General features: G+C 49.9%; 1 protein-coding gene across 5 annotated transcripts in view; it reads left to right on the forward strand.

The window, feature by feature from the left end:
• The window catches only part of LOC118216379 (ETS translocation variant 4-like), a 35,623-nt gene extending 27,352 nt beyond the window's left edge, over nt 1–8,271 (forward strand). For 4 of the 5 annotated variants that reach the window (XM_035397466.1, XM_035397469.1, XM_035397468.1 and 1 more), the window contains 5 exons: nt 2,875–2,943; nt 3,982–4,029; nt 5,458–5,630; nt 7,214–7,315; nt 8,029–8,244. In XM_035397466.1, coding sequence (XP_035253357.1) covers nt 2,875–2,943; nt 3,982–4,029; nt 5,458–5,630; nt 7,214–7,315; nt 8,029–8,244 — 608 coding nt within the window. Of the gene's footprint in view, nt 1–2,874; nt 2,944–3,981; nt 4,030–5,457; nt 5,631–7,213; nt 7,316–8,028 lie in introns of all 5 variants that reach the window. The other variant, XM_035397465.1, reaches the window with a different exon arrangement.
• The last annotated feature ends 3,091 nt before the right edge of the window (nt 8,272–11,362 follow it).

Below are 11,362 nucleotides of genomic sequence, written 5' to 3' on the forward strand. Positions count from 1 at the left end.
CCTCAGTCACACAGAGAGGCCCCTCAGTCACACAGCCAGGCCCCTCAGTCACACAGCCAGGCCCCTCAGTCACACAGCCAGGCCCCTCAGTCACACAGCCAGGCCCCTCAGTCACACAGAGAGGCCCCTCAGTCACACAGAGAGGCCCCTCAGTCACACAGAGAGGCCCCTCAGTCACACAGAGAGGCCCCTCAGTCACACAGCCAGGCCCCTCAGTCACACAGCCAGGCCCCTCAGTCACACAGAGAGGCCCCTCAGTCACACAGAGAGGCCCCTCAGTCACACAGAGAGGCCCCTCAGTCACACAGAGAGGCCCCTCAGTCACACAGCCAGGCCCCTCAGTCACACAGCCAGGCCCCTCAGTCACACAGCCAGGCCCCTCAGTCACACAGCCAGGCCCCTCAGTCACACAGAGAGGCCCCCTCAGTCACACAGCCAGGCCCCTCAGTCACACAGCCAGGCCCCTCAGTCACACAGCCAGGCCCCTCAGTCACACAGCCAGGCCCCTCAGTCACACAGAGAGGCCTCTCAGTCACACAGAGAGGCCCTCAGTCACACAGCCAGGCCCCTCAGTCACACAGCCAGGCCCCTCAGTCACACAGCCAGGCCCCTCAGTCACACAGCCAGGCCCCTCAGTCACACAGCCAGGCCCCTCAGTCACACAGCGTGGCCCCTCAGTCACACAGAGAGGCCCCTCAGTCACACAGCCAGGCCCCTCAGTCACACAGCCAGGCCCCTCAGTCACAGAGCCAGGTCCCTCAGTCACACAGAGAGGCCCCTCAGTCACACAGAGAGGCCCCTCAGTCACACAGCCAGGCCCCTCAGTCACACAGCCAGGCCCCTCAGTCACACAGCCAGGCCCCTCACTCAGAGAGGCCCCTCAGTCACACAGAGAGGCCCCTCAGTCACACAGCCAGGCCCCTCAGTCACACAGCGGGGCCCCTCAGTCACACAGCCAGGCCCCTCAGTCACACAGCCAGGCCCCTCAGTCACACAGCCAGGCCCCTCAGTCACACAGCGTGGCCCCTCAGTCGCACAGCCAGGCCCCTCAGACACACAGTCAGGCCCCTCAGTCACACAGCCAGGCCCCTCAGTCACACAGAGAGGCCCCTCAGTCACACAGCCAGGCCCCTCAGTCACACAGCCAGGCCCCTCAGTCACACAGCGTGGCCCCTCAGTCACACAGAGAGGCCCCTCAGTCACACAGCCAGGCCCCTCACTCAGAGAGGCCCCTCAGTCACACAGCGTGGCCCCTCAGTCACACAGAGAGGCCCCTCAGTCACACAGCCAGGCCCCTCAGTCACACAGAGAGGTCCCTCAGTCACACAGCCAGGCCCCTCACTCAGAGAGGCCCCTCAGTCACACAGAGAGGTCCCTCAGTCACACAGCCAGGCCCCTCACTCAGAGAGGCCCCTCAGTCACACAGAGAGGCCCCTCAGTCACACAGCCAGGCCCCTCAGTCACACAGAGAGGCCCCTCAGTCACACAGCCAGGCTCCTCAGTCACACAGCCAGGCCCCTCAGTCACACAGCCAGGCCCCTCAGTCACACAGCCAGGCCCCTCAGTCACACAGCCAGGCCCCTCAGTCACACAGAGAGGCCCCTCAGTCACACAGCCAGGCCCCTCAGTCACACAGCCAGGCCCCTCAGTCACACAGCCAGGCCCCTCAGTCACACAGCCAGGCCCCTCAGTCACACAGAGAGGCCCCTCAGTCACACAGCCAGGCCCCTCAGTCACACAGCCAGGCCCCTCAGTCACTCAGAGAGGCCACTCGGTCGCTGAAACAGAACCGCTGTTTTTCCTCAAAGCCGGAGGAAAGAGCCGCGCGGTCGCTGTCTGACGGCGGTTTGATTCCTCCCTGGTTTCCCCCCGTCGTGTGCTTTTACGGGAAGGGGCGGGCGAGGGAGAGAAACGACGGAGGGAGAAGGATGTTTGATTTCCGGATAAACCCTGTTATCAGAGGCGCGGCCCGCTTGTGTGTCTGCCTTATCAGCCGGCTGGCAGGCCTGTTTGATTTGGAGCGATGGGTCCCGCCTGAGTTATTGCCTCCTTGATTTTTCTGCCTCTCCGCCGTCCGGAGGGACGGGGGCAGAGAGAGTGGAGGTGTGGCCTCCCTTCTTCAGTCGCCTGACAGTCAGACTCTGATAACGGACATGTTTTTCCAGAGCTATTTAGCAAAATTCACGTGCGCAGCGACAAGCCAGAATCCATCAAAAGTTTGGCCAGGGAACGATCCTCTTTTCTCCGGGGCGACGATGGGCAAACACGGCAGTGTTATCATCTTCTATAATTGCGCACGTTTCTTCTCTGGCGCAACAGAGTAACAGACGGGCCCGCTGGTGTCAGATTTCCTCAATTGCGGCTAATCGCAGCCAGATCGCTGCATTCTCCACGCATGAGTCACTATGAGAAAGGGACAACATAACTGAACCTTTACCCCCTCTGAAACTGCGCTGTTTACTTCTCTCACACTGTGCCGGGCTTTCTGCTGATTGTATCGCGCACTGTTGCATTGTGTGTGCGTTTGTGTGTGCCATATGTAAAATTTAGGCTGTACCAAAAAAGAACAAGAACAGCCTAGACATACAAAAAAAAACAACATTGCAGACATTAAACTCATACAGTGCTATATTAGTGAAGTAACCGTCAAAATATATACTAATGCCAACAACGGGCTATATAAATCAAGAAATGTAAACTTTGAATGGTAACTGAACATAGCTGAACATACCGTACATTCATGTTAATGTTGTAGTAAGTGAGGGCTTGTGCAGTGTTATTAATGTTGCTGTGCAATCCACCCCCTTCAGTGTGCTGTGGTCTGTATCAGCTGGAACTAAGGGCTGAATCCTGTTATTGTGTTGCTTTTGGCAGATGTGCCTGGCTGCCCTTCCATGTACCTCCACAACGAAGGCTACCCCAACCCCCGGCGCAACAACGAAGGTGAGCTCCAGGCTTCCTGGTTTCTGCAGCACATTAATATCTAGAGAATATCTAAAACCTTTTTGCAGAAAGGCCAATGACATCCAATGAGATATCTAGTTAAAAAGCCTACTGTTTTCATCACAGGTACAGATGGAAATCTATGTTATGCATGGTTGACATCCAGTGTCAGTATTCAGTTATAAAAATAAGTCTCAGCTGACACATTACACTGTAGGAGTTGCAGATCTTAAATGGCGAAAGGGCCAGGTTTTATAGGTGGTGTTTCAAAGGGAGAATACGGAATGGTCTTAATGCCTTGATCTCTGTCCATCTGGGTAGAGCACACTCAAACAGAGCAGTCGTGCTGGAGAGATTGACCACCTTTGATAAGTAACCCCCCCCCCCCCCCCCCTTTGGCAACACTGGTAGCTCCCGGTGGATGGGTCAATGGAGGCAGGCCGAGAACCGTGTCAAATTGTGGCCAGAATGCCTGGAACGGCTCCAGCCTCGCGGGCCAATCGGCCAATGACCAGCCCGGAGTGTCCGTGTTTCCATTGGCAGAGACTACGTCTCCCCAGGCTGTCAGCGTTCCGGGCTGAACGGTACTGCTGGGGAAGGGGGAATGTTTTTCCTGGAAGGACGGGAGGACACAGTCCCTCAGGCCCCCTTCTCTGGGCGCCGGGCTCTCCTGGCTCCCAGAAAGGGCAGCTCTGCTCAGACGGTGGAAATAACAAGCTCAGAGAGCAGCCTTTTCATGCAGGCCCAAAGCCTACAGCTCTCGGGGGCTACGTGTCAAAGTTGAGGAGCACCAGAACACCACTTCCCTTTCTCTAAATAAACTTCAGCGTTAGAAACCTCAAAGAACAATGGTCACATCCACTTTATCTATTAACAAGTCATTCAGTCACTACATCTGTAATACAAACCACAGGTTTGCAACACACTTCCTTGTGGAGAGCCATTCTGCTATTAGGCTTTCTTTGTTGAAAGGTGGAACTGATTTTAACGCATCCAGCACTGTTTTTTTTTTTCACCAAATCACATTCTGTTTTTCAGGATATCCTTTTGAGAATGACTCCCGCGTTGTTCCAGAGAAATTTGAAGGTGAACTTGAAAACCATGTCTAACCCCTGAGAAATATTCCACTTACTCAACATTTTGCCAAAGTCAGCCTTTCATACAACATTATTTCTACAGAATGCATTCCACTCTAAAAGGGATATGGCAGCATCATTTAATGTGTGATTTGATAGGTTTGGGCCCAATGGTGTGACAAGACAAATGGTCTGGTAATGGTCCTAGTTCTTGTCATCCAATCAAGTGCGGTGATATTGCTGGGTACCATCGATCAGTCAGCCTGGTGATTGATGGAACCTTCTGAAGGTCAATACATTACCGTTCAGGATTTATTCCCCTAATGCACCTGGAATGGCTCTAAAGTGGTTGAATATACCAAGAATTTATCAAACACCCCTGTAAAGGGTCATCTACTCACTGTGTGCAGCTTAGTATGACCAACCAAACACCTTAACTGGGTTTCATTTCAATTCAAAAGCATTTTCACAGATCTTTCAATTCAGTTTGATACATTTCTTAACAAAATAATGGGCAAGATCAAGCCCTGAACTCGAAAGCTTGCACACAAGTCCCCCAGTATGGGAAACTGAATCTGTCTGCTCATGCGTTTCAAAGATAAAATCAGCATGAACTACCTTCTCATTACCAGTATCACTATCCGTACCTTGCCCGAGTCTCACGGTACAGAGAGTATCATATTCTGTCAGAAAAGAATAACTCATAGCCTTTTACGCGACAGGCACTTGAACCTAAGTGGCTTTGGTTTCCTCGGCACTAAGAATGATTGAAGCTCTTGTGACATCTCGGAGACTGCGGTGTCAATCTCCCATAATGCCCTATGATTTATGTACCCAGAGGTGCTGCGGATAATCTTGTCAGATTCTACTTCAACCCAGAATGCACAAGTTCAAGTTAACAGCCAACAAGACACATAATAAATTCTCTGACTGCTTTTGTTTGATCAATACTGAATCAAAGCAAAACTAAATGATTTTTCCCATTTGCTTTTACTGAATTTAATGATTCAAAATAAGTGCTCCTTATAGAAATAAAATATACTGCAATATATTGTAAATGTGAACTTATTTGAAAATGATACAGATATATATATATATGTTATATTTTTGTGTTTTTTTGTCATATGTATATAAGTGGCTAAAATGTGTATATTTACCACTATATTTTGAAGTAAGGCTTATTGCTAAGTTTATGTGTTCCACTAGACCAACTATGTGCTCATCGAGTCAGATTCTAGCATCGACTGCTTGTGTTTAGTGAGTCATTTTCATAGCCACAGTATTGACACAACCTCCATGGTGCATTGCGTCCTCCCTTAAGTAAAAATCCTTTCAGACAGTGCCCTCCACAGTAGATCTGTATCACACAGTCCAGCATGCACAGGGATGTATGGTGGTAAACAATGTCTTGTTACTCACACAGTCTTCTCTCCCACAGGTGAGGTGAAGCCGGAAGCTGGCACAGTGTTTCGCGAGGGCGCCCCCTACCAGCGGCGCGGGTCCCTGCAGCTCTGGCAGTTCCTGGTGGCCCTGCTGGACGACCCCGCCAACGCCCACTTCATCGCATGGACCGGCCGTGGCATGGAGTTCAAGCTCATCGAGCCAGAGGAGGTGGGGTCTAAAGTCGGACACGTCCTCTGACATTTAATGAACAGGCTTTTGTATATCGCTGGTCGTTCAGTCCTGTGTGCAAACTATAGCTACAGTTTAGCAAACAGGGGACGGTCCCTCTGTGTCACATTAGGTGCCAGCAGTACTACGGAATCTCCACTGTGGGGATTTTCTATACCCCATTAAATTTTCACAATAAAAATGCATCTGTATTCAGTGCTTGTCGGACACCACCAAACTTTGTACACTAGCTGATTATATTTAACACTCTCCCCCCCCTAACTATTTAAATACACCCCCTTCCCAATCCATAGCCTGTAATAACAGGGGCACATTCAAGAGCAGGACCTGCCTGGCCTGGAACAGCTGTGAGCAGGGCCATCAGCTCCTGGCAGCCCCTGAACACCCTTTACTGCCCCTGAAACTCCACCGAAATACACTGGTCTGGTCATCCATTACAGCCTGTATTATTCACTACCTCCTATACAGTGCAGGGAGAGAGTGGTGGCCTCTCACTATGTTACAGAACATATAGAACATATTGTATGTAAAATATAGTCCTGTCTGGTACCAAAATATATACTGAATAACTGCCCCTTGTTATGAGAACCACAATGCAAAAAAAGTCCTTGGCTTGTTTGTATTTTTACCTTGGGTCATGCCTCAGTGTATGCACTTTCATACCAGCTATGAGTTAATCGTACAAATGCGTGCAAGTATGTGTATTTAGAATGATTAAAAATCTAATCAAAGCAAATGACAGTTGAACTCCACCAGCCAAATTACTGCTAGCAAGTTTGGTTCAAACACTGTACTTGGCAGGACGGTGGAGTCTGCGCCCACACTGTAAACCACCCCCCCCCCCGGCCCCAACAGAGCCGTTTGCCCTCTGGCCTTTGAGTCAGGGCTGAGGGGAACTGGAATGAACCTCTCCGCTTTGTCTGAGGGCATTCCTCCACAGATTAGCTCCATAACTTCATAACTGCAGAGTTCATGACACTGGCTTTGAGGTCTCTCCAAGTTCAGGCAGAGGTTAAGAGTCTGGAACACCAGAGGGTGGGGCCGGCGTGTCGTGCAGCAGGAATGACAACCTGCCGCACATTATTTTTTTTAACCGCAAACTATGTGCCATTTTGTGTTTCAAACAAAACACCAAGCGTTTCCAAATTGTTTTCTCAGGGTAAAAACGGTATCACATGATTCACCTGGGAGAATTTTCTTTATGCTACTAAGGTGCAGTGCGTACATTTCAGGTGTCTCAGTGAACTCTAATGCACATGTAGGTGGGTCATCAACGTCATCCTCAGTCTGCTGGATTAGTGCAAAAAAAAAAAAAGTTTTGCAAAGAATTTTAATTAAGTTCAGTATTCAATTTCATTGTGCTCAATACCAATTTCCATTTGGTAAATACCATATATGTGCATAAAGGGCACATTAGCTTATCAAATGCTACGAGAAGCCTTTTCTGGTGGAGAGAGGTACCATCTGTTTCCCTGTCTGAAGGGATGAGACCCCCTGGCTCTGTTTGATAGGCCTGTCAGATAGGCTCCGCCCACCATGTCTGCTCTTCCTGTCCCTGTCAGGTGGCCAGGCTGTGGGGGATGCAGAAGAACCGGCCGGCCATGAACTACGACAAGCTGAGCCGCTCCCTGCGCTACTACTACGAGAAGGGCATCATGCAGAAGGTAGAGTGACCTTCCCCACCTGTCTGTCAAACACCCCCCCAAGTCCACCCTCTGTCCGTCAAACCTAAATCAATCGATATACCCTCCCTTCCCCCCTGCCTGTCAAACCCAGACCTGCTAACCCCTGAGCCTGCCTAGTTACATACCCACTACACACCTCAGGGTTCAACCTTGACCCCACCACATGTAGGGAGCACCCCCCCCCCATTCACCTGACTGTGAAACCCCAAGCCCACACACACACACACCCAAAGTTCAAATGCTTGTGATGCATAGTTAAGCCACTGTCCGTTATTTCATCAACACATGGAAAACGCCTCAGTTTGAAAGTCAAATGGTTCAGCTGTGGATGGTACTGAACTTAAAGTGTCCACAGGCACATCAAAGCTTTTGGGGGCCACTGCCCCTCATTGTAATGCAGGTCGGTCCTTGCGCAATCTTTCAAATGAATATTTATAATTCAAAAGCAACACTGCCCATCCATAAAGCCGAAGAACGCAGGACCGATCGGCTGTGTACTATAACTCCTGAGAAATGTCACCAGCTTGGCAGAAGCATGGCACTCCACACAAGAGAGAGCACTTTGGAAACCAGTGTGTATGGCTCCTTTGTTAAGCCGGTTTCCAAAGGGCTTAAGGAGTGCGTGCCGTGTTTGAGGCTCCATTGTAACCGTCTGCGCTCGGTGTGTTTGGCATGTGCGTGCGTGTGCGCAGGTGGCGGGGGAGCGCTACGTGTACAAGTTCGTCTGCGAGCCGGAGGCCCTCCTCTCCCTGGCCTTCCCCGACAATCAGCGGCCGAGCCTGAAGGCCGAGTTCGAGCGCTACATCAACGAGGAGGACACCGTGCCCCTGTCCCACCTGGACGAGGGGGGCCCCTACCTCCCCGAGCAGGCCGGCGCCCAGCCCTACTCCAAAGGCTACATGTACTAACGCCCCCCCCCCCCCTGCCCCTGCCCCCGCCCCTGCCCCTGCCCCCGCCCCACGCACCTCTGTTGCACATGCTCACCACCCCACTTCTTGTATATATGGCTACGGTGTTTTTTTGTTAAAATGGATCCTATTAGGGACTCGGTTTTAAAGTCTCCATTCTTCTCACTTATAAGGCCTGATCTATCCAAACACACGACAGTGGTTAAACTTATCACTTAATAAAGACCCAATATCGATACAACAGGTTGTACGAGTGGTGCATTCGCCTGCTGCCTATACCTGACTCTCTATCCATCATGCGTGCATGCTGGTATTAAAGTGGTTTCTATTAAAGGTAATATTTTGGTAAATGTCTCTCAAAAGACTACAGAATGGAACATCAAATGGGGCCATATTATGTTCAGGGTCTCTGACGGACTGTCCACAATGCGCTCACAGTTGTGTCAGCTGCTACACAGGTAAATGTACATGTATTCCTTTCGAGAAGCAGAAATATCCCTGCTCTGCATGGCAAGTGACACGACAGCTTCAGCTAGACAAAATTCTCAGACGGGCCCAAACGCTGGCAGCCGCTGTGACTCACTTGGTGGCGCTCATTACGCGCGCATCCCTGATGCTGTCAGTCTCAGGTCTGACTAGGAGTGGGGGTGGGGTGGGCAAGGGTGGGGGCACACAGCACGCTGGCAGACCCTTACCCACCTGCACAGCCTGTGGGGTTGGCACAGGGCACAGATCTGATCTGATATGAAGGGAGAACGGGGAGGGGGGGCACCAGCATGGCATGTGCAGGACCAGAAGGCCGTCGGGCGGTTGGTAAGATCGAGCCAAACCCCACAGCGCGTGGAAACCCGCTGGAGCGCTCGCCCAGCTAGCTGGGCCGCGGCCGAGACTCCGCCCACCTGCAGACAGACGCTTCCTGCACTAACCTGGAAGCGGCGGGGGATTCGGGGCGTGCGCTGGTCTGGGGTCTGTCCGTCCATCTGGACGATGTGGCGGCTGATGTGTGGACGAGCTCCTTGAAGAGGTGGACGAGCGCTGTGCAGTTAGCACGGGCATGCTAAACGGACATTACACACAGCAGTTAGCACGGGCAAGCTAAACGGACATTACACACAGCTGTTAGCATGGGCAAGCTAAACGGACATTACACACAGCTGTTAGCATGGGCAAGCTAAACGGACATTACACACAGAAGTTAGCATGGGTAAGCTAAATGGACATCACATACAGCAGTTAGCATGGGCAAGCTAAACGGACATTACACACAGCAGTTAGCATGGGCAAGCTAAACGGACAATACACACAGCTGTTAGCATGGGCAAGCTAAATGGACATTACATACAGCAGTTAGCATGGGCAAGCTAAATGGACATTACACACAGACACGCACTGTGTCTGGGCATGCTAAAAAGACAATACAAAAAGCCAGAATAATGAGGACAGCTGGATCCTAACTGGATCCTTAAAGCATGTCTGCAGTCTAGTTTCCCACATAGCATTTTAATATTGCCTAGCTATTGTTAAGACGGCTTGACTCCAACAAGGGGACATAAAGTGGAACAGGTTCCACTTCAAATCTAAATTCAGTCATTGAGTGCTGGCTGGCTGATCACTATTAACCACAAACAGAAATATCTCACAACACAGCGGTCACAGGTTTATTTAAAATTCAGACCGCTAGACTAATGAACGCATAACCAAATGGCTGCTGTGAATCTCACAGGATTTTACAGCCATTTCTCTCCTCATATAGTTCAGTGGTCTAATAGTGGACTAAAGGTATAAAGATTTGTTCAGGTCATTGCATTGGCCCAAAATGCGTATTGCAGAAACCTTCAGGAATATTGAGTCATTGAGCTACTTTCAGCAAGTGGTGATGAAATAAATGCTTGAACGGCCGAAGGAACTGAAACATTCGGACCAGTGACATTGCCAAAGCTGACTAGCAGAAAAAGGCTGAGAAAAGACATCCTCGTTAATGAACGTCACACTTGATCAACTACACCACGAAGTGGTGAGGTAGTGACATCGTACTTTCTGAACAGGACTGAGCACTGCAGACGATGACATCGTCAGCTGGCAGACGTCAGGTCCGCACACCTGCTTAGGCTGATACTCATCTCCGTTTGCCCCTCCTCCAGGGAAGTCATCCGGACGTAGATCAATCACAGTGTTTGATGTGGGTGTCCTAACCTTTCCCCCCGGTCTATCCCCTCTAATTAACACATTCTAAAGATTTATGCCAACATCAAAAATAAAATGGCTTAGAATTCCAGAATTAACTTCAAAAGACAATAGGAGGAATGCAGTAAAATTTGCACGTCCAAAAAAGACTTTTAAACATACCATAATTAAACATCTATGAGCATGACTCAGAGAAAGAGATGATTAATGAATTTAATATTCATTCTGCAGCATAAAGCAAATAGCGTCTTTCCAAAAAAAAAAGCTTGTACAGTTTGGCTGGGTGACCCAGGGCAAGAGATCATTCCATCTAATTCCAGTTTTACCTTTATCCAGCCAGTCAAGTGTTAGGGCTGGAACGTCTCCACGTATCCTCAGTACAATTGGATATATATATATATATAATTTATTTATTTTTTAAATAAAAATAAAAAACGGTTCAGACAGACTGTCACTGATGCCAAACTGGAAGGAAGCGGCTGGATTTGCTTGCATGGCTAATTTACTTACTGTTTGGTGCCAATGCGTGGACGTATCGCATAGCCTCAGCCTTACTTTAATAACCCTGAATATAACGCAATACAGCACGTGTCCTTCATGGGTTTCAGTGCTCTTTTAAATGTGCAAACATTCCCAGAACTACCGACGGTGAAATGGATTCATTTAAGGCTGTAATTGTTTGAAGTGTACAGCTGCTCGGGTGAGAAAATAGCCAGGTTGAGCCTTGGCAAAGCGCAACAAACCATGGCAACGAAGGACACGGCGGAAACAAGCTTTAATCTTGACGCAGGCGCGGCTGAAGAAACTTTGGACGTCGCGTCTGAAATGAAAATACTTGCTTTTCGGGGTGTCGGTATCTTAAAGATACAGTTTAAGGTATGAAGCAACTCCCAAACTTGACTCAAGAAGCAGTTTCTGAAGAGGAACGATGTGG

Source organism: Anguilla anguilla, chromosome 17 (assembly GCF_013347855.1).
Source record: "Anguilla anguilla isolate fAngAng1 chromosome 17, fAngAng1.pri, whole genome shotgun sequence".
In the NCBI taxonomy this organism is placed as follows: domain Eukaryota; kingdom Metazoa; phylum Chordata; class Actinopteri; order Anguilliformes; family Anguillidae; genus Anguilla; species Anguilla anguilla.